The 23,836-nt window shown below is 45.4% G+C and overlaps 1 protein-coding gene across 2 annotated transcripts in view; it reads left to right on the top strand.

Moving 5' to 3' along the window:
• Positions 1-23,836, top strand: part of LARP4B (La ribonucleoprotein 4B) — a 74,137-nt gene that overhangs the window by 19,638 nt on the left and 30,663 nt on the right. For both annotated transcript variants that reach the window (XM_056114543.1, XM_056114544.1), the window contains exons 2-5: positions 6,000-6,134; positions 6,896-6,955; positions 22,554-22,683; positions 23,257-23,397. In XM_056114543.1, coding sequence (XP_055970518.1) covers positions 6,054-6,134; positions 6,896-6,955; positions 22,554-22,683; positions 23,257-23,397 — 412 coding nt within the window. In that variant the 5' untranslated portion in view covers positions 6,000-6,053. The remainder of the gene's footprint in view (positions 1-5,999; positions 6,135-6,895; positions 6,956-22,553; positions 22,684-23,256; positions 23,398-23,836) is intronic.

The raw sequence follows: 23,836 nt of genomic DNA, 5'->3' as shown, positions 1-23,836 counted from the left end.
TTGTGGAGCTGGGCTGTTTTCATTATTGGCAGGACGGACAGTGGGTATGGGCTGGGGCTTCTGGGTTTTCCAGTGGTAGAATGGGGTGGAGTGGGGGAGTCTCTTGGCCCCCATTCTACAAAAACTCCACAGTTTTTGGCCTTTATCCTGGTCCCACCTGGGAAGATTCAGCTGCTCATCATTGTTTTGGGGATTAGTTGTGAATCTTGACTGTTTTCTACCTACAAGATGGGTTATAGTACCATTTTATTGGTAAGATTGGAAAGCTTCATTTAGTCTCGGCATCACAAAATTTACTGTATGTGGGTACAAGAGATAACTTAGCAAACTTAATGCATGCTTTGCATGCAGGAAGCCTGGGTTTGATTCCTAGTGCTTTGTGATGGTCACCTGAGCACTTCTGGAGGTAACCCCTAAACTCAAAGCCAGGAGTAGCCCCCAGCACCACTGGGTGTGTCCCCCAAACAGAAATTTCTTTCAGCTTCTCAATATAAGAGACACCAGTCATCATTACTCCATAAATTTGAGATTGAAGTAACGATCATTTTTTGCTTAGCTGGGGCTCCCAGACCACGGGGCTAGCCGCAATTGATGCTTACAGATGTACTAGGATTTGACCCCGGCTCTGTGCTCAGAAATCACTCCTGGTGATGCTCAGAAGACCCATGGGATGCTGGTGATCAAATCCAAGTTGGCCAAGTGCAAATGCCCTACCTGCTGTACTGTTGCTCTGGCCCCAACGGGTTTGAACTCTTGGCCTCATACTTGCTACAAGTGATTTTAACCATTTTCCAGGTTCTTTTACATTTGTTTTTTGTTACTTAGTGTTTGGGCCATATCTGCTTGTGGAGGGGTGTTATTCCCTGTTTTGCTTTTGGGTTGCTCTGAGCCATATTTTTGAGTCATAGAATGCCTGGAGTTGAACCCAGGCATTCTGTTTGCCGAGCATGTACTGCATTATACTGTATGCTGTCTCCTGACCCATATAGGACATTTCTTTCTCTTTTTTTTCTTTATATTTCTTCTGTTTGTATTTGTTTTGGAGCCACACCTGGCAGCCCTGAGGGCTTACTCCTTTCTCTGCACTTAGGAATCACTCCTGGTGGTGCTCAGGGACCATATAGAATTCCAGGGATTGAGAACCCATCAACCTCATTCAAGGGTAATGCCCTACCCATTGTCTGTCCCTGTAGGACATTTCTAACAAATAGAGAAGAGGACCCAGAGAGATAGCACAGTGGGTAAGGTGTTTACCTTGCATGTAGTAGACTTGAGTCAGTGCCTGGTATTGGATCCGCTGAGGACCCCCAGAAGTGATCCCTGAGTGCAGAGCCAGAAGTTCTGGTTGTTGCCCAGAAACCAAAAATAAATTAAAAAGTAACACTGTACTGCCCTCCTGCTGTTCATCGATTTGCTCGAGCGGGCACCAGTAACGTCCCCATTGTGAGACTTGTTACTGTTTTTGGCATTTTGAATACGCCATGGAGAGCTTGCCAGGCTCTGCCATGCGGGCGGGATACTCTTGGTAGCTTGCCAGGCTCTCCGAGGGGACAGAGGAATCAAACCTGGGTCGGCCACATACAAGGCAAACGTCCTACCCACTGTGCTATCGCTCCAGCCCTAAATTAAAAAGTAGAGAGGATATTGGGGGCTGAAGAGATAGCACAGCGGGTAGGGCGTTTGTTTACCTTGCACACGGCCAACCCGGGTTCGATTCCCAGCATCCCATATGGTCCCATGAGCACCGCCAAGAGTGATTCCTGAGTGCAGAGCCAGGAGTAACCCCTGTGCATCGCCAGGTGTGACCCAAAAAGCAAAAAAAAAAAAAAGAGAGGATATCATTCTATTCATCTATTATTTTGGCCCACATGGTAATGCTCAGGGCTTCCTTCTTGCTCTGTGCTTCTGCATGGCAAGTACTCTGCCTGCTGTAGTATTGCACCAACCCCAGATTCCTCTCTCTCTCTCCCCCCCTTCCTTCTCTCTCCCGCTCCCTCCCTTCCCCCACTCTCTCCATCTCATTCCCTCCCTCCCTCCCTCCCTCCCTCCCATCTTCCTCCCTCCCTCCCCGCTTCCCCCCTCTCCAGCCACATCATTATCACAGCTAAGAAATCACATTCTTTTTCAAGAGGCGTTGAGGGGGGTGTTAGGGTGCTAGCTGGACCTGGCAGTGCTGGGGGTTCCTCCTAGAGGTACTTGGGGAACCATACAGTGTCAGGGCTTTGGGCCACACCCAGCTGAACCCAGCACTTACTCCTGGCTCTGTGCTTTGGGATCATTTCTGGTGGGTCTTGGGGGACCAGATGAGGTACAGGGGTGGGACCCAGGTTTTCTCCTTCCCCATTAGTACAAACTTCGGCCCGTATTCTTTAATGTCTTCAAATACTTCACCAGTATTGCTGATTTGATTGCCTTTTAGTATAACTTTGTGGAGGTAGGGGGGAGCCCACACACCCTGTGATACTTAAGATTATTACTCTTAGTTCTGCACTCCAGAATTATTCCTGGTGGTGCTGGGGTGCAAATGCCTTACCCACTATTTCCCTGGCCCCAGTGTAGTTTTGTTTATTTTTTAAGTCAGACCTTATAAAACAAACCTGGAGTTTGACCATATGTATGTATCATGCCTCCTTTGTGTTGAAGGAGTCAGACTGCTTAGAGGTTTCTTACTTCACAGAACCTGTTGCTTTCTTCTGCTCTTATTTGCTTTTTGTTTGGTGATAAGATCACATCTGGTTTTGTTGTTTGTTTTGTGAGACCATATGCTTTTTGAAGTGTTTATTTCTGACCGAAAACTCCTAGTTGATTCCCTCTTCCCCCTTTGGTTATCACATCTTTTTTTCCCCCCCAGTCAAGCATTATTTATTGAGACTGTTTAGAATTTTGAAATTTATAGCGGTAAAATGTCTGTACCCCTCTGTTGTTACTTGTCAATCTCAATATAGTTGTGAATATATTGAGATGTCAATATTGACATATCGACATCAGTATGTCAATAGTGGTGAAATGTTTACATGCGTTCAGGGCTTACTCCTGGCTCTGTGCTCAGGAATTACTATTGGCAGGCTCGGGGGACCATAGGGAGTGCTGGGATTGAACCTAGATCAGCCACATATTTATAAGGCAAGCTCCCGACCTGCTATACTATTGCTCCGGCCCCTGTCGTGTCTTTCTTTTCTGGACTTGATGTTTTTGTGAGAATTTGTTTAACAACTTGTCAGTTTTGTGAAAACTTTATTGGTTCACGTGGTGAGCCCTGCATTTTTACTTTAGCATTGCTTGCAGAGGGAGTAGGGTTGTAGAAGTGGTTCTTTGCTCACGAGGTTTAAGAATCATTTTCTAAGAGTGGAGTTATAGGGCAAGGGATTAACCATGGGATTTGTTGTGCATGAAGCCATTCTCGGTTCAGTGCCCAGAACTGCATAAGATTCTCCTGAGTACCACCATGTGTGCTCAGCACCGCCCTCCTCCATCCCCCTCCCCTTCTAGGTTTCTGATCACAGATGTCCAAGTGAAAACTCAGTTTCCTCCATAAAGGTTAAGTGTATCTGTCACCTTTGGTTCCCCCCAGTCTGCTTTTCCAGAGGAGCGTCATTGTTATTTCCCTGACTAGAAAGAAGACTCGGTCCTGCACTCGCTGAGTGGCCCAGGAAAGATGGAAGTTGGTGCTTAGTAAATTGGCCTTGCATTTGCTCTACACTTTGGAAATCATTGTCCTGGGAACTGATTTGTTTCATGGGTTCTGTCATTTACCTTTCCTCATTGCCTAAGGATTGTTCCTGGGAACGCTCGCAGGCCCAGACAGTGCTGGAGCTGTGACTAGGCCTCTCTAGCAAAGCTTGTGCTCCAGCCATTGCTCTGTCTCACTGGCCTGATTTTGGGCTGCGTGACTAAGAATGTATTTTTGATTTTATTGCCTTTTGGTGGCCACATGCAGTTGTGCTCAGGGATCATTTTTGATTGTGCTCTGGGGTGGCTTCTAGTGGTCTTTGGGGGACCTTAGCAGTGCCAGGTATTGAACCGGGGCTGGCCACATAACAGAGCCAGCGCCATCCCCCAATACTGTCGCCCCAGCCCCCACAATAATGTGCTTTGAGAGTAGATAGTCTGTCATTCTCAGAACATTAACAAGCAGATCATCATGAATGGAGAGTGCCATCATATTATAGAAATCGAAAACTTAGTGCCAGAGAGATAGAACAACAGAGAGGCATTTGCCTTTAATGCTGCTCACCTGGGTTTGATCCCTAGCCCCACCCTGAGCAATGCCAGGAGTAAGTCCTAGGCACTGCTGGGTGTGACCCCCAAACAAAACAAAAAATGAAAAAGCTCACCCATTTACTTCTGAGCTCCTGACCACAGGGTGTGTTTCCGGAAGAGCTTATGGAGTACCGATTTGAATCTAGCTCTTGTTGAAGCCCTAGACTTGTGAAGAGTAGTTGGATCTGGAGTGCGAGGGACCTGGTTTCGTGTCTTCCTTCTGGGCTCTCATTTCTGGTTGCCTTTGGAGAGAGCCCTGTGGTTTGTGTGAAATTCATCGTCTGTGTGAGCTTTGCAGTGCTTGGTGCCCTGTCCAGTTTCTTTTCAGGTTCTGGTGCAAGGGTGTTAAAGATTCTTTTGAACTAACAACATTTTTTTCCCTGACAGTTGTCCTTGAGCAATATATGTGTATTACATACATTTATATATTCATTTGCATGGCAGACCCTGGCAAGCTACCCGTGGCGTATTCGATATGCCAAAAGCAGTAACAGTAATGGCCTTATTCCCCTGATCCTGAGAGAGCCCCCAATACGGCAGTGTTGGGAAAGACAAGTACGGAGTGGCTGCTAAAATCTCAGGGTTAGGTTGAATGAGACGTTACTGGCACCCGCTCGAGTAAATTGATGAACAACAGGATGACAGTGATAGTGATATATTCATTTGCATACATACATATTATACACGTATGCATAATACATGTATGTATGTCATATTATATATATACATGTGTATTGCATATGTTTCAGGTTCATCAAATCTTAAAAATGTGCTTCTATTAATTTTGAAATTTACTGGCTTTTTGAAAAGAATATTCTAGACATTATTGGACTTGTATAAGTGGGAACATGCTAGATTATCATTACGTTCACCAAATTGTTGTGAAGAAGAAACTTTTTAAAAAATTTAAAAATTATGTTTTTGGGCCACATCTGGCAGTGCTAAGGGTTTATTCCTAATTCTGTGCTCAGGGGTCACTTCTGGTGGGGCTTGGGAGACCATATCGGATACTAGGGGTAAAATGTGGATTAGTGAAGTCAGGGCAAGTGTCTTAACCCTTTTGCTATCTCTCTACCCCTTAAGAATGATTTTATGTAGTTTGGTTTCGGGGTCACACCCAGTATTGCTCAGGGGTTGTTCCTGGCTCTCTATTCTTGTTGGTGCTCAGGGGACCATATGGGATGGTGGGGATCGAACCTGGTTCAGCGACATGAAAGGCAAGTGCCCTATTGCTGCATTCTCTCTTCAGCCTTTAGAAACTTGTTTTTAAAGAGAACGGTTGTTGGAGCTGGGAGTTGGAGTTGTTGGTTGTTGGAGTTCAGATGGCTGTGTGCCTTGTGATGCACTGTTTGATATCTGGCTGTGTATGTCTGGATATGACTCTGGTGGCCTTCTGCTAAAACAAAATAGGAAAATATATGTGGGAATAGAGGGCACACAGAGTACGTGCTTTGCATGCCAGAGGCCTGAATTTGGTCCCCAGAATATGGTCTCCTGAGCATTTCCAGAAGTTCTCTTCCCAGGACAGAGCCATATGTGGACCCGAAACCAAACAAAACTGAGAAAGTGTTATTTCTTGGGTTTGTAAGATATTCATAAAGGCAAATTATTCGGACTCCAGAGAGATTAGATACAAGTCTTGGGAAACTTGAGAATTTTAAGACGTCTTAGTACTCATTTTAAGAATCAGTTATGGACTATACTCTGTTTACCTGCCCACTTTCTTTGCCCTTTCACAGCATCTCACAGCAAGCGTCCAACTTCTCCCAGTGTAGCCACAGAGTAAACGGCCCATGACTTCTGATCAGGACGCTAAGGTGGTGGCTGAACCGCAGGGCCAGCGTGTCCAGGAAGGGAAAGGCGGGGCTCATCTGGTGAGTATGCATCCCGGTACGCAACTCATGAGTTGCCAGCACCTCTTTCTCCTGATCCAAAATTTTGCTTTGGATTTGAAAAGTCAAAAGTCACAAGTCAGATTGTACCACCTATGTAAAAGTACTTAGTGAATGTGTGAATAACTTAGTAGAAGCAGCTCGGGATATTCAACAATAGAGAAAACAGTGGTAGAAATAGCTCTAGGTTGTTTAAACTCGTAGAAAGTGCATTGATTTATCACAGTGCTGTATCTTTGAATAACTAATTAGGATTTGAATATTTTTTTAATTGCATTTTAAGATTTCACCATGTCAAGCAGTAATTTTTTTGCGGGGTGGGGGGGCTTTTTGGGTCATACCCGGTGATGCATAGTGGTTACTCCTGGCTCATGCACTCAGGAATTACTTCTGACAGTGTTTGGGGGACCATATGGCATGCTGGGATTCAAACCTGGGTCGGCTGTGTGCAAGGCAGACACCCTATCCGCTGTGCTATCGCTCCACCCCCAAGCAGTAATATTTAAATTTCTGTGTGACTGGGGAAATAGACAAGATCTTTTACTATGTTTAGTCAGAATTTAAAATATAAGTTTACCATATCATTCTGAATATTTTGCTGATTTTCTTGTTTCTGAATACATCACTTAAATTTGTCACAGAATGTACTCTCCTTAGTGCTTTTTTTTTTTTAATTTCTATGATTTGAAAACATGTTTCTTAACATTGTAGTGATGGTATGTTTCATGTTTTCAATTTTACAGATGAATGGTCCCATATCTCAAACTACTTCTCAGACAAGTTCCATCCCAGCTTTGAGTCAGGTAATTGATTTTATTATTAACTACAGCAGGGCTGTAGTTTTTTTCCTTAAAAAGGATTGGGGGGAGTTAGTGGGGTTTAATGATGGCAATATTGCAGTACCATTCCTCCTTCTCAGTGTGGGTGCACCATGTGTGATCATTTATTTACTTATTATTGGTGAAGGAAGATAGAAACATGTGCGGGGAGAGAAAGAGAGAAGTGCATGTATAGGAAAGAGCACAGGATTCTCCTGATTGGAAATAGGCAAGCAGAGACACACAGGGACAAGCAAGTGAGAAATGTGTTCAAGGGAGAATCAGGCTTGAAGAGCAAACCCTGTGGTAATTCAGTGTCAGCTCTTTGTCACGGTATTTTTCATGACTTGCTGGTAGTCTTTTATGTTTATGTGATTAGGTTTAGGTTTGATTGCTTGTATTCTTTTAAGCACAGAAGTTATAGTGAACTGCTGCTACGAAGGAATTTGGTTTCACATTTCAGTTGTGATTAATGAGGGATAAGGACCTGGAGATACATTGGTTTTCAGTTCTGCTTTACATTGTTCGTGTATGTGTATGCAAGGTTCATCTGGAGCCACTCCAGATTTAAACTGGTAGTCTTCAGTGAGAACTCATAAACCTTAAGATGTAAAGAGTAAACCTTGTATGATGAGTAGTGCGCTTGCCTTGCACAGGGCTGAGCGGGTGCAATATCTGGACCCTATATGGTCCCCTGAGGACTGCCAGGAGTGATCCCTGAGCGAAGAGCTGGGAGTGGGCCTTGAGCACCACCACATGTGGCGTAAAGGTTATAAGCAATTCATATAAAACTTCAAGGAGTAGGGTTGGATTGTTGATCTACTTTTAACAAGGTAGTTTTGTATTTTTAGGTGGGTTTTTTTTTTTTTTTTTTTTTTTTTTTTTGTCAGATCTGGTAATGCTCTGCTCAGAGGTTACTCTTGGTTCTGCACTCAGGAATCACTTTTGGCAATGCTTAGAGCACCGTATGGGATGCCGAGATCAAACCTGGGTCAGTCCTATGTATGTGAAGTGTCTTGCTTTTTGTGCCATATCTCCAGCCCTGAGATAGCTTTTTATTTATCATGTGGTTTTGGTATTTTGGGTCCACACCCAGCAATGCAATGCTCAGGGGTTGCTCCTGGCTCTGCACTCATGACAGTGCTGTGGGCGCCAGGGGGAGGGGGATGGACAGTGACCATACGGGATACTGGGCATGGACCCTGGGTCGGTGCCAGCAGGCAAATGCCCTACTGATTATACTATCTCTGCTGCCCCATAGTAGCATTATTTTGTTTGGGGGCCTTACCTGGCAGTGCTCGTAGCTTGCTCAGTGCTCTGTTTTCAGGGGTCACTTCTGACTGTTTTGAGGGGACCATATGTGGTGGTGGGGATCAAACTGGGATTAGCCACATGCAAGGCAAGCACCTTAACCCCCTGTAGTAGTACCCCCTGGCTCCTAACATGGTAGCATTAAACAAAATAAACGCCTCTCCATGTATTGCTGCCGAGCACACATGGTGCCCAAACTCTTGTGTTGCCCACATCTCCCCTCTTGAGATGTGGGCTTTCATTCTTTCATATCTAATGCTGGGATATGTACTGGAACTTCCTCTCCACTCTGGAGAAGCCCACATTCTCTCTTGTGTGCCTTATTCTCTTATTTTCTCTCTCAGCCCCTTTCCTCCCTCTCTCCTTTTCCTCAGAACTTTCAAATAAAATCTGGTATATTTAAAAAAAATGCCCCCCTCCTCAATGATACGTCATTACTATTATTGTTCTATTATCTGTATAGCTTTCTTTGCTGATATTATTATCATTATTATTTTTGTGTGTGTGTGCCACTCCCAGATGGGCTCAGGGACTTATTCTTGGTGGGAATCCAACCTAGTCAGCTGCAAGACAGTGCCTTCCTTACCTACTCTCTCTAGCCAGTAGTTTAGATTTATTGATTTGTTGTTGTTGTTTTGGCAACACATTTGGCTCTGCTCAGGGCTTATTCCTTGATCTGTGCATAGATCATTCCTGGCAGGATTCAGGAGGCCCTGTGAGGTGCTGGGAGTTGAACCTGGGTTGGCTGCATGCAAGGCAAACAATGCCCCTACCCACTATATTATCACTTTGACCCTAGTTTACATTATTTTAAATTAAAAAAAAAATTTTTTTTTCCACATCCGTGCTTATGGATTACTCCTGCTCTGTGCTCAGAGATCACTCCTTGTGGGCTGGGTGGGGCCAGGGGACCATAGGGGTGCTAGGAAATCAAACCTGGGTCTGCCCTGTCCAAGGCAAATGCCATACCCACACTGTACTGTCTCTCTGGAATCTCTCTATGTTATTATTATTTTTTTTAATAAATTTTGTTTTAGAGTTTTGGATTCTGCAGTGCTTGGGAGCTGCTCTTTGCAGAGTTTGTGGGTGGGCCAGACCATGTGTTGCTAGGGCCTCCTGAAGGCAGAGCATAATCCCAACCCATTCATCTCTTTGGTCAAGTACTTCATAATTTAAAACTACTATAAGGCATCTAGTAGTCTGAAGAAAATTACTCAGAAATCATTGAAGGATTTTTTTTTAAATTTTGTTTTTAATACAAATTTTCCTTTTTTCCATTGTTGGTTTGCAGTCCAACATAATATCAAAAGTCAGCCTCTTGAAGGGCATAGAATTAGATTTTGGGTTCTCTGGTTGTGTTTGCTAGCTTTGAATACTTAGTAGGTAACAGACATGGATTATTTAGAAAAGAACTGAAACACTTTTACAAGAATGTGACACTTCATGATAGTTGACTCAAGTGCTACTTGCACAGAATTTGTCATTTTCAAGGATAATCATTTCAAAACTGAGTGTACATGGCAACTTCTTTTCCAGCCTGGCCACTAGGCCCCACGGTAGATCCTTTCTGGCACCAGGATTTTGAAAGCTGGCTATAACATTTACCAGTTTTGCAAAGGTTGTTTTCTTGTGGATATTCACAAGCTGGTATACCATGAGAGATCATCAGACTCGTATGTCCACTAAAACAGTTTTTGCAAATTTAAGCATCTTCATAGAAAAAAAAAAAGGCTTTGTTAGGACATTTGCATGTAGTTATCATCAATGTGTAGATATTTTATTTTCTTTTTTTCTCACTTACCATGATTTAATCTATAATGAATCATTTATATCCCATTTTCTTAACTTGCCATGCTTTCTCTCTGTTGATAGGTCATCATTTCCTAGCATTCAATTTTGGGGGTGTTGACTTACTTTTCTCTTGTAAGTGGCCTTTTCTGCAGAATTTTCTGACTGTTGGTGTTAGTGGCACATTCCTTAACCAGTGTTGTTTTTTGGTATTTTTTTCCTGTCCCTTTAAATCTTTATTTTTCCTGTACAGTAGGGACTGGGAGAAGTGTAGAGGGTAGAAAATAAGCTTACACTGTAAATGACACAAAAGCTCCAAAGAGAACTGTATAACATTTCTGTTTTGCTATTTCATGATTGATTAACCTTTTTTTAAAAATTATTAATTTACTATTTATTATTTTTTATTTTTTCATTTTTTATCATTTTATTTATTGAATCACTGTGAGAGCAGTTACAAAGCTTTTGGGTCTAAGTCTCGGTCATACAATGAAACACCCGTACCTTCACCAGTGCCCATTCTCCACCCCCAACAACCCCAGTATACCCCCATCCCACACCCTCCCCCTACCTGTGGGGCAGATGATTTCCACATTACTATCTCTCTACTTTGATCACATTCAATATTTTGACACCAGACTCACCATTATTATTTGAAATTTTACCCCAACACTCAGATCTGCTGCAAAGGCAACAGTAGACAATTTTTTTTCTATTGCTAGTTATGAATAACATATGATGTTGCGTGGCTGCAGTAGTGGCCGTGCGATTTTGAAATTCCGAAATTTTAACACTTAAATCTGGAGCGATTTCTGCCAAAACCTGCTGGGTTCCGAGATTTGCTCCTGAGTCTCTGGGGTCATGGCCATTAAGCAGCTTGATCAGGAACCAGAGAGGCCGTTCGTGGGCGATGACTTGGGTTCTTGTTGGGGTGGGAAGGACAGGACCGGCTCCACCCCCATCCCGTGAGGTCCAAAATATCTTGTCACTGTGGGCCCAAACCCAACTGTCCAATGGCCTCTGGAAGATGACGGCCACTGAGCCGCCAGGGGGAAGCAAGTGGAGGGACAACACCCTTTCCCCCCCGGGGTGTCCTGGCGACAGTAACCTACTGTGTGGTCTGGACACATTTCTGCCAAAAGCCGCTGGGTTTCGAGATTTGTTTCTGAGTCTCTGGGATCATGGCCATTAAGCAGCTTGATCAGGACCCAGAGAGGCCGTTCGTGGGCAATGAGTTGGGGTCTCATTGGGGTGGGGAAGACACAACTGGCTCCACCCCCATCCTGTGAGGCCCTGCGTGTCTTGTCACTACGGACCCAAACCTGACTCTCCAGTGTTCTCTGGAGGATGGTGGCCACCAGGCTGCCAGGGGGAACAGGCCAAGGCATGAAACCTATTCCCACCTGGGTTGGCCCAGCGCTGGTAACCTACTGCAGGGACCAGATGTATTTCTGCCAAAAGCCGCAGGGTTTCAAGATTTGTTTCTGAGTCTCTGGGATCATGGCCATTAAACAGTTCAATCAGGAACCAGAGAGGCCATGCCTCCAATTATATAGCTGAGTGGGAGGTGGTTTGTGGGTGTGTTTCCCACATACCTAATTTTGGCCGTTTACTTTCTTGGTAAACTTTGCCCCAAGTTTTTGGGATCTGGCCAAACGCACAACAGCAATTTTGGAGTATCTGGAAGTCTGAAGGCGCCATCAGGCTGCTAATGCACTTGCCTCACAGGTACAGATTGACCTGCTGGTGGCACCATACCCCCTTATTATTATTTTTTTAATTTATTTTTTGTAATGGATCCCTGTGAGGTGCAGTTACAGACTTATAAACTTTCGTGGTTATGTTTCAGTCATACAATATTCGAGTACCCATCCTTCCACTAGTGCCCATTCTCCACCACCAGTGATCCCAGCGTGCCTCTCCCTAACCCCTTCTTATCCCCCTCCACCTCACCCCACTTCTGTGGCAGGGCATACCCTTTTGCTCTCTCATTTTGGGTGTTGTGGTTTGTAATAGAGGTATTTAGTGGCCATCATGTTCGGTCCATAGTCTATTTTCAGAATGCACCTCCCATCCTGAGCAGTCCCTCCAAGCACCCTTTACTTCATGGTCCTTTATCTATCTGAGCTGCCTTTTCCCCCAGAGAGAGTCTGGCTTCCAAGCCGTGGAGCAATCCTCCTGGTGCTTATCTCTATTATTCTTAACCAGTGGACACTCACTGAGTCTGGCTGCTCAATGCTCTGCTGTGGCTTTGACTGGTAAGTGTGCCTAACGGTCTTATTTAGGAAACTGTCTGGTAGGTTTGGTTCTCCTAAGATGGATGTAGTGTCAGTAGGAGAAACCAGTGTGATTCCCAGTTAAATACATGGAAAAAATTTGGGGGGCAGACTTATATTCATCATTAGTAATGTTAGTCTTGCCTATGGTACAGTTCTCCGCCTTCTGCAGAACTTTCTGAGTGGTGATTAACTTACAAATGTGGTTCACCCTTGAGAGACCTTCCTAGACCCAACAATGGAGAACAGTGAGTGATTCAATTTTTGAAACTCTTTTTAAACACACTTCTGAAGTAAAAATTCACATTCAATAAAATTCAACCATTTGAAGTATACGATTAAGTAATTCTTTGTTAATTGACTATCTTCACAGTACGATTTGAGCACATTTCTTTTCCCATTGAGGGTCACTGGAACTCTGTAGTCTTTTGGTCTCTGTAGTAATGTTTTTCAGTATTCTGTTCACTTATTGTTAGTTTGGGACTTTGTATTGAATGGGTAGTGAGATCAGCACTTAATGAAATTTGAACTTCCATTCTATGAGCCAATACTAATGCCGAATACCAAAGAGCACCAAGCTAATGTTGGAGGAGCAGGGTCTGGGAGAGGGACCTCTTCACAAGTCATCTCCATGCCACACATCAATTCATGTGACTCTTATATCCAGGACCATATTCTTGTGGGGACTATATTTATGTGGTGACCATATGTCATGTCGGTAATTGAATAAGAACCAGCTGCATGCAAGGCAAGCACCATGACCCCTGTACTACCTCCATGTTTCTGTTTTACAAATGAGGAAGCCGAGACACCTCAGAGTAATAAATAATTTCTGCAATAAAATTTACCTAGAAAGTGGCTGAGCTAGGATTTAAATCCAAGCAGTCTATTTTCAGAGTCCAGACTCAGAGATTCAATACTTCCTCTTTGACATCTGTTATTTTATTTAAAAGAGAAACAAGTAGAAAATAATATTGAAAACAAAACCCTCTTCTTTTCAGCCGGTTGGCAACTATTTGCATCTGTCTCTGAGTTGTTGAAATTAATTTTGATAAAGCTGGAAGATTTTAGGTGGGGAATAGCAAACAAGCATATTTTAGGAATGTTAGTTTGATCTCAGGAAGGGAGCGAGTTTTGGCGAGGCAAGAGTTGAAGCAGAGAAGCCAAATTAAACAAGAAATCAATCCTGAAGGTGAGAGTGACAATGATGTCAAAGGGAAGTTGGTGGTCTTTCAGACTTATTTTGGAAAGGTGGGTTGGGCTATGCCAGTTTAGGGATGGGTATCAGCAAAGAGAGATGTACAATTGATGGGTGGTGGTTTTATTCTGCATTGGGGAAAACCAAGAAGTCAGGTTTTGTTCGGGAAAAATCCCCCTTGCAGGAAAGGCCACCCCTTTCCCTCCCTTAGTTGCTCTTAGTGTCTGTGGGGCGCACATGTTCATTTGTTACCCGCCTGGGGAGGGTTGGAGGTTACACACTGCCTGCACTCTTGCTTATATTCTTCTGTGGGGCTACGCCAGTCAGTGCTCAGGACTGACTTCTGTCTCTGTGACCAGGGATTATGCCTGGTGGGGCTTGGACACCCTATGGGGTGCCAGGGATTGAACCCAGGTCAGCAGCGTGCAAGGCAAGTGCTCTACCCGCTCTACTGTCTCTGGCCCACAGATGCACAGCATTCATCTGTGTTACTTGTTGGAGGTCGCATGTTTCAGTTGCATACTTCAACGAGTATCTCTAATGGGTAGGAGATAGCATTTCGTTTTATGTCTGGCAGAGTTGTCCCTGAATACCAACAGCAGTTCTTATTTTTCAAAGGCAGAAAACCAGATACATTGATAATAGCTAGTTAAAATCTTACAGAGCAAATTCTTACTATCTTTCCTTTGGGAGAATAGGCCAGCCGCCATGTCCTGAAAGATCATTTGGGCAGTGCTGAGACACAGTTGCAAAGCCCGATTTGGAACTCCTTCTTCTAGCCACAGTGATCATTTTACTCTTTGGAGGGTAAGAAAGGTTTTTGTTAATGTGAGGCTTTTCTGAGTCTTTAAATTCTATTTGCTGTTGCAGTTTGGAGCCTGGAGTGACGGCTGTTGGACAGGACCTGCTGTCATTAGGATTCTGTGTTTGAGTGGCAGGCACATGTGATTACTTCGAGGGGCTATTTTTGGTGCTGGGTGTCAGCTTCTGAGACCAAATGAAGTTAGTGTGAGATGCACTTGCACAGACCCAGAGCAACAAACAGTGTTGGTGTGAATTTGAATTTCCCAGCATGGGCTGTTGCTTTAGCAAAGAGTTAAGTAGGGACAACAGTGAAAAAACTGTCCTCTTAGAAAAATCTGTGGAGGAGAAGGAACCGGAGAATAAGATAAGTAAAACTTTGTCTTTGTTATTTGATGTCCTTGACTCTGAGGAGCTTCACAGTGTCAGCCACGGAGCTGGCAGGGTTGCTGGAGCTCAGCCGTGCTTGGGGGTTTTGGTGCAGTCTGGGCTCACACGGGGTCACAGGCCCACCCACTTGCTTAACTCGATTTCCTCCACAGTTCCTACCTTCTCAGCTAGATCGGACAACTCAGATGGGCCTGTCCAGTCCTCAGGCAGCCTTACTCTGGAACAGAATTGTGACTGTGCCTGTGACACTTTGTGTAGGGGCAGTTGTGGTCCACAGACTTGCTGTGAAGATGATGGGGCTCTTTCACTTGTCCCTAAGCATCTGGACTGGGGCCTGCAGGAAGTTGCCCTTGTGGGGAGACAAGAATGCCCCTCCACTTGGGCCAACCATATTCCAGTGGGAAAGGGTCAAGCCAGCAGTCAAAATGAATCTGACTTTCCAGGGCTATCTGCTAGGGAGGTAAAGGGCGAAAACCGTGTATGCATGGATCTCACATCAGGTCGGAATTCTGGAGAGAGTGGATTTTATAGTATCTGTGTTGTGGATTCGGCTTGCCTGGACTCTGAGGAGGAGCTTCCTGTGCGCCTGTTTGCAGCAGCTGTGGCACCCAAATGTTGCTCAGCTGTCCCTGAGGTGGGGCTTCTGACTTGCCCCTCCCAAGGCCCAGCGCAGTTGGAGTGCCTGTCGGGCATGCCAGGTCCAAATGAAATGAAGGAAGTTGAGAATGAGAAAACTCAACTTTTGACCCACAGTGGCCTGCCCTGCAGAGTAAACATTGGTGACGTGCAGGTGGAGTCTTTAAGGGCAAATGCGTACCCTGGGTTCCATACAGATTACCCAGAAAGTTGTGCATTGCGTAACACTGGCATCCATCCTGAGTTAAACATTAACACAGGCACTGACTCACTCACATATGTCTGTGCCATTCCCGAAGAACAGGAGTGTTCAGGACGAGTCATTCCTGTGGGTGACTCACATGTTCATTTAACTAACAGTGCTACAGGTGTTGGGGGAAACCATGGATCTGAGACTGTAGCCATTGTGGGTCAGACTACACATTCTGAAAAGGAAGGTGAAAGCAACTCCACAATGCTCCTGAGAGACAGTGATGGTTTCCTCTTAGATGTCAGCAGATTAGACAGTAATCTTGTTTCTGTAAGTCCAGATGGAATTAATTCAGACTCAAAAAGATATGCCACTCGGGAGGGCTTTGGAAGTATGTGTCTTCCCATTCTGACTGACTTCCGGGAAGTAGACCCGCACAGACTTCATCTTGATCCTGCACCCAAGTCCCTCATGGAGTCTAGGGATACAGAAGATTTGCACCCTGGGCAGGATGGTAACCTGGCAACTGGAAACCCCCCTCTGACAGATGAGGCATTGTCTTTGCAGTCTGATGGTAGCCCATCTCATCTGAACAAGGGTAAGGTGGGTACTGGTAAGAGGGCATCTGCATGGACACCCCCCGATCAGGTGGGTTTGAGTGTTGATGTCAGGGCTGACAGGACATGGGCACAGTTATGTTCAGGAATGCCTGCAGAGCAAGAGACAGACACTGAGGGGCTGATACAAAGAACAGATCCCCCAGAACTTACAAATTCCCAGCAAGGACTCCCACAGAGCAGGTTTGTTGTTGACTCCACATGTCCTCAGAGTCACTTGATTTCCTCTGCACTTTTGGTCACCTGCCTGGAAGAGCAAAAAAGTGGAACTGACCTGAATTCTAAGGAAAACAATGAAGTGGGTTTCCAGAGGTCAGCAAGTCACCCTCACAGGTTAGAAAATTCTGAAAAAGAATCCCTCAGAATGCACCCCAGAGAGACAGGTGGTCACGACATAGAGGATGTTCGAACAGATTCTAGAATTCCCCTGAACTGGAAAACAAATGCTCAGAATTGCAACACAAAGCCTAGTGAGGAGTCTCTGGCTTGGGTGACATCTCGGACCACAGCTAACTTGGGTTCGGAAGTGGATCAAATGAAGAGAAGTGATGAAACTCATAGGGTGAACGACTGTGGCTCTGAGGAACTGGACTTGGTGCCACCTGTAAGCCAGAAGGGGGATTCGTGTACAGGGGGGTGCAAGACTTATGGCAGTGGAGAAAATCCTGCACCAACACACATCTCAGAGTCAGCTGGAGAAATTTCTGTTGCATCAGGAGTAGCACACCCAGGAGAGGACATGGAGACACGCAGTCAGGACATCTGTAGAGTGGACCCCACGGGCCCCTGTGGAACAAGCAGGTACCTGCTTCCTTCTGGAGAAAGAAATGCCACACCTACAGTTGCAGCAGCCACCTTCAGTGCAGATATGGATCTTGTGGGGAGTCCACAGGTGGCTTTTAGAAAAACAGAATTTTGTGGTACCTCTGAGGAGCAATCCTGCTTGGTTCGTGTTGGCCCTGCAATAGCTACTCCTTCCAGCACTCCCCAGCTAGGCCCAATCCTCCCAAGCAATGGTGAAGAGAAGGTTGTGCCAAGTGGCGAGGACAGTATGGTAACCCTCTTGGCACAGAGTGGACATAGATCTGACTCACGGAGCTTCCCAGAGGACTGTTATTCCCAGTTTTTGAATGAACTTTCCAGTTATACAGTGGGAGAATTGGCAAGCCAGATCGTTCCTGAAGGCCTCACATCTGGTTGTGACTGCCCAGTGGGCTATGTGTGGACAGAGGCTGCAGGGGGAGGAGCATTAGGAAGAGAGAGCTCATGTGAGGAGGACTCGCACATGGAGATGCAGGACTGGGCAGCGTCCTCGCTTTGGGTTCAGAAGCCCCTTTATCCGCCACCCATGGCAGCAGATGTTGTTATTTGGAGTTGGCAAGATAATGGACAGCTAGTAAGTATGCTTTTTTTTAACACAATTTTTTTTTTTTTTGCCATAACTGGTAACGTTCAGGCTTTACTCCTGGCTCTCTATGCTCAGGGATTACCCTGTTGGTGCATAAAGGTCTGCACACCAGCCCTCTGAACTGTATCTCTAGCTCTCGTTTTGATTGCTTTTAACTTAGTGAAGATTTATTCTAAGCAACGAACAGACGTTCAAAGGCTTTTATCAGGCTGTGATAAGTTACCATTGCATAAATTTCTGAAATGGCAAATAGGAATATAGTTCACGTTGGGTCTGTGGTAGAGAGCACTTGTGAATCATTCTTGTTAGCACTAGCCCTGCTCTGCTATTAAATTGCAGCCTCTGTTTGGGTAATGTCTGTGTGTGAGCGAAGGTAGCCCACCACGCTACTCCTTGTTGGAGCAGAACAAGCATATAACCCACTGAAGGTTCACAGTTATTACCGAGAGCCAGAGACATAATCCAACAGGCTGGGTGTATGCAAAGCATGCTTTACATGTAGGCAGCCCAACTTCCACTCCTGGCATCACATGGTTGGTCCTCAGGCAGCTCCGGGAGCAGCCCCTGTGCACTGCTGTTATGATTTCCAAAACAGCAAAAATTTAAAAAAGAGACTAAGTCGTTCCTGAGGCCCAGAGCCTGTAGTCCAGCAGCATAGGACCAAGCAGCACTACGTCCTTGAAACATGCAGATGGTTGGGGTATCTTTTTAGAAATTCTGCAATAAATTCAAGCATTACAACAAGCTCAGAAGTTCCTCTTATTTCTAAAGCATACCTTTGAGAGCTGTACAGTTAAAAGGATATACTCATACTGGCAAAATCACATTTGTTCAACAGTATTGGTGTTGTGTTTTGTTTGACTTTTTTTTTTAAATTAGTGAGACACCATGAGGTACAGTTGCAGACTTACAAATTTTTGTGCTTGGGTTTCAATTATACAATAATCAAATACCCATCCCTCCACCAGTGCCCTTTTCCCACCACCACGGATCCCAGTATCCCTCCCACCCGTTTTTTTTTTTTTTTTTGAGCCATACCTGCTGATATTCACTTATTCCTAACTCTGCACTCAGGAACTACTTCTGGTGGTGCTCTGGGCACTGTATGGGGTGTCTGGGTTCAAGCCCAGATAGGCTGTGTGCAAGGCAAGCAGTTTGCCTTCTGTACTATCACTCTGGCCCCTCAATAGTAGTGTTCAGAGAAAAAAAAATTTTTTTTTGGTGGCAGTGAGGTGTTTGGGCCACATCCTTAATGTGTCCCAGGCTTTCTCCTAGGTCTCTGCTCAGGGATCACTCCTGGCAGGGCTCAGGGTACCACATAGGGTCCTGGGGGTTGAACCCAGCTTTGCCATGTGCAAGGCAAGTGCTTTACCAGTTGTACTATCTTTCTAGTTCAAGCATTAGTGCTCATTATATGGATATAAGCAAATAAAGTTGAAATATATAGATTAGGGGGTTATCTATGAATCTCCTTTCTTTGCCATGCCTGCATCATGAAGTTGTACCAGAAACTTAGGTTCAGGATCATCTCTTTTGTTCTGTAAGTAGTTATGAAGACAGACCAGTATAAAAAAATGAGACCTTGATAGACTGTGACTAACCTGCCATGGTCAGGACACCAGCATAGTTGTACAGGAATCCTGATGCTGGCTGGCTTGCAGAGCTAGTGAGAGGTCCATGCTGTTGTATGGCCTCATCTCAACTGCAGAGATCCGAGCCATGTTCTTGTTTGAACTGGTGCACTGAATAAGTTGCCCTGCTCTTGATTTCCTAAATACTGGCACCAGCGTCTTCCCATCAGGACTTGAGAATGCATCTGTTAGCATGTTCTGCAGAACTAGCTGTCCTCTTTATTAATATTTGCTGAGAATGGCAGATGAGTCTCTTCCCTTCATGCCCAACCATTTTTCTTTATCTACCTGGTCCTCTTCTCTGCTTTTTGTTTTGGTAGTTCCTATTCAGTTACTTGTCATTGGGATCATTTATTTTGTTTTAAGTCTAGAAAACACAAAGTTGTTCACTGTTCTCTTACTTATTCCTATATTTTTAAATGAAACAGCTTTTTTTTTATGATGGGGGAGGGAGGTGGGGGCTACACCTGGCTCTGCTCAACAGTCACTCCTGGTGAGTTCAGGGGAACTATATGGGACACTGGTGTCAAACCTAGGTCAGCTGTGTGCAAGTCAAGCTCCCTGCCTACTATACTGTCTCTATAGCCCTGGAACAGCATTTGTGTAGGGTAGAAGAATTTCTTTATCAGAACTTGGTGGTGCAGTGAGTAATAATGGTAGTTAAGGTTGCTTCAGAATGTCTAGATGGTCAACTTAAGATTTTTGTAAGCCTTGCCTAGCTAGAATTTTTAGTGGGGAAGACTGAGAAAGGTGAACAGAAAGAAACTAAGGCTGTTCATGGGTAAAAATTCCATATAACTGCAAGAGAATAATAACTTCAAGTACTACATTCAGTAATGATTTTTTTCTCATGTGAATTGCAGGAAAGATATATTCTTTTTTTTTTCTTTTCTTTTTGGGTCACACCCGGCGATGCACAGGGGTTACTCCTGGCTCATGCACTCAGGAATTACTCCTGGTGGTGCTCAGGGGACCATATGGGATGCTGGGAGTCGAACCCAGGTCAGCCGCGTGCAAGGCAAACGCCCTACCCACTGTGCTATCGCTCCAGCCTTGGAAAGTTATATATTCTTAGGTTCTTAATTTTGCTGATGTTGAAAAAATTTTATGAAGGAGATGTGGCTCAGAGGTAAAGTGCCTTACTAGCCTGTGTGAGGCCCTGGGTTTGGTCCCAGGCACCACGCACACACAAAAAGCAAAAACAAACATTATTTTAGGATTGCTGGTGTTTTCATGGGCCGGCTTGGTCTTTTGCTGCCATGGTTTCCTGTGCGGTGCAGGGGAGCAAGCTGAATGCTTTGTGCTGCCTGCCAGCCGCAGGGGCTGTGGGAGCGTCCTCTCACACTCCAGTGTCAGCCCTCGGGATTGTCTGTTTTTATTTTGGGGGGAGGTCCTACACTCTGGTGCTTGTGGTTACCTACAGCACTTTGGGGGATCATGTGATGCCAGACATCTACCTGGGGCTCCTCCCCCTTGAAGTCTGCACTCCAACCTTTTGTGCCATCTCTCTGGTTTGTCTCAATTAGCCCTGACTGAGGCAAACCTGCGGTGTGTGCTCTTGTGTGGTAGAAGAGGCCTGGTTTGATGTGAGAATGTCGGTTCTCCAAAGGTTGGGCTGGGGCTGGAGTGATAATACAGCAAGGAGGGCACTTGCCTTGCACAAGACCAACCCAGATTCAATTTCTGGTATCCCATGTGGTCCCCTGAGCACTACCATGAATGATCCCTGAATGCAGAGCCAGGAGTGAGTCCTGAGCACCTCCAGATATGGTCTCCAAACCAAAAATCAATGGGCTAGGGAGCATGGATAGGTAAGTTCTGACAGGAGCAAGGATGCTGAGGAGGGAGATGAGTCCCGGCTCTCAATCACTGTGCTCCTGAGCCTTTGTACCCCGGCACTGCCTAGCACTCAGGGAGCTAGAGTGGTCAGCAGAGAGTGACGGATAGGCGAGAGAGAAACGCTGCAGAGCAGAGCAGAGCCCACAGTGGGGTACAGACGGGGTGTGGTGGGCAGAGCCAGGGTTCAGAACAGAGTACTCTTGCAGGGGAGAGGGATCCCTGTGCCTTTGCAGATGGCACTGCCTGAGGCACTGGCTTTGTGGGCCTGGTGTTCCTTGCCCTCCTGGGAACTTTCTGCGGTGTTGGTTACATCTGCTCTCCTTTCCATTTCAGATGTTTTCTTTCTCTTTCTCTTTCTCTCTTTCTCTTTCTTTTTCTTTTTCTGTTGCCTTTCCTTTCATTATCCCTTTCCTTTCCTTTCATTATCCTTTCCCTTCCTTTCCTTTCCTTTCCCTCCCTCCCTCCCTCCCTTCCTTCCTTCCTTCCTTGCCACACCAAGCTTGCTTCTGGCTCTGTGCTCAGGAGGCATTCCTGACGGGGTCCCAGGGAACCATATGGGGTTACAAGGTTTGAACCTGGGTCTCTTGCATGCGGGACAGGCACCCACCTCGCTGTGCTAACTCTTTGCCCTAGAAGCAGTTTTATTTACCCCTGCAAGCTTAGTCCCTGCCAGAGTGTATTCTGTCCATGTGTTGTTTCTGTGCTTCCTGACCTTTTCCTGTGGGACATAGCAGGAGGGGTAGTGACCTGTTCTTGGCGGGGTGGGCAGGCGGGCTGCCTCCAGCTCTAGGCATTGCAAGCAAGCTTCTCCTCTCCTGTGGGAGCTGTGCCCTGCACAGCCGTTTCAAGATGTGCTAGGAGGGTGCTTGATACCAAGCCATGGGCTTCCGAGTCCTGGAGCCACTCCATGTTTCTGAGCAGGAGAAATAGACAGGCTAGGGCTGGCCAGAAGGGACCTCCCCGTCATTTTGGGAGACAGGACAGAGGATCAGGCAATGAGAGCAGGCCACCCCTCACCGTCTCCTGGGAGGAGCAGGGTCTAAGAGTAGGTGCTGGTGTTCTGTGCCTGTAGTCTGAAGCCTTGACTTTCCTGAGGAACCATTATGTTCCACCTTTGCGTCTGCAGTGCTTTAAGTTTTCAACTCTGACCTATTTGCATTCTGTTCTGAGTCACTTGGCCCTTGTACCGTGTGGTTGCAGTCTGGAACAGCTAACCCTTGGGAAGACAGTGTTGGGACGTCTGTGGAGCATGTACATGTCATGTTCCTGGAGAGCCTTGTACCGAGAGAACAGGAGACTCGAGGTACCTTTGATGGTGTTCTGAAGGCAGCATCTTTTGTTACTTTTTTTGGTACTTGGTTGTGTTTAGAAGAACATGCAAATAGCCAGGTTCTGCTTTCAACCTAAATCCTCTTGCATATGCACATTTTAACTTTGAATTAATAAAGTTTTATTTAATGATAATTTGGATGCAAATGCATGTATCAATTTTTCCTAGGTACCAGCTGCCAAGGTTTCAGAGCTAAACCCGAATGCGAAAGTATGGGGGACTCACATGTTCCACTTGGAGGCAAGTAGTGCAGCAGATGGTGGCGTGAATGCAGCATGGGAGGACCCCGGCCAGGATGGTGAGCAGGCGCTGTACAGAGGGGGAATGGCTTTGCTCTTAAGACTTTGTGCACTTTTAACCTATTTTTGCTCGAGCAAACCTATTTTTAAGAATTTGTGAGGGGCTAGAGGTGGAGTGACATAGTCCAGTGGGTGGGGCACTTTCTTCGCATATGGATGCCCTGGATTCAGTCCACAGCATTACATGATTCCCCAAGCCAGAAGTTTACCCTACAGTACTGCTGGGTGTGGCCTAAAAACAAAAAGAAAAATTGTGAGGGGCAGGAAGATAGGATGCAGCTAACCTGTTAAGGCAGCATTTATGTTCCCTTGAGCAGAGTCAGGTACAAGCCCTGAGCACGGTTGGTTGTGGCCCCAAAACTGGGGGGAGGGGGGGCGGGGGGGGGCGGTAGGAAAAACTAAACAACAAAAATTGTGAATTAAAATTTGTGCCATCCTTTGTGATCTTTTGAAGAGTCAGGAGATCTTTTATAATTAAGTTAAAAAATTCAAGTAACTGTAAGATTCGTATTTGTCTCAAGTAAAAGTTACTCTTCTAAGCCTGCTTTTGGGGGTGAAATTTTTACTTGTAGGCCTTGATGCAGATGGTAATGGGGGCAAAAGCCATGAGGATGCAGCACTATCAGATTTACAGGACGCGGACCAAACAGAGATGAGCACTTTGGCCGTGGATCACTCAGAACAAGGATCAACACCTGAAGACAGTGAAACAGGTAAAATGAGAGAGAACATGCACTCTGTGCTGCCTCTGATTCTGAATGCTGAATCTTTTTCTAAACAATAGACTTCACAATGATCTCTTTTTTTTAACTTTTTTATTTTAATTTTTTTGTTTGTTTTTGGGTTATACCACCCGGATGACACTTAGAGGTTACTTGTCACTCTGCACCCAGGAATCACTCCTGGTCATGCTCAGGGAACTGAATGGGATGCTGGGAGTCTGACCCAGGTTAACAAAGGCAAGAGCCTTCCCAGATGTACTATCTCTCCCCGACCCTGGCATTGCTTTCTTAAATTCTACTTCACATTCATTCCTTGTGGATTCCGGTTGGGGAAAGTTCAGAAGAGCCTAAGCCCTAAGAAGTTCCTGAAGAGCTAAAACAGTGTTTTTAGGAGAAACAGAAGACAGAATCTAGGGTGGGGGGGAAGCAT

The sequence above is a fragment of the Sorex fumeus genome, unplaced genomic scaffold (genome assembly GCF_029834395.1).
Source record: "Sorex fumeus unplaced genomic scaffold, SorFum_2.1 ptg000026l, whole genome shotgun sequence".
Classification (NCBI taxonomy): Eukaryota; Metazoa; Chordata; class Mammalia; order Eulipotyphla; family Soricidae; genus Sorex; species Sorex fumeus.
This window is presented reverse-complemented; position numbering and strand designations above follow the sequence as displayed.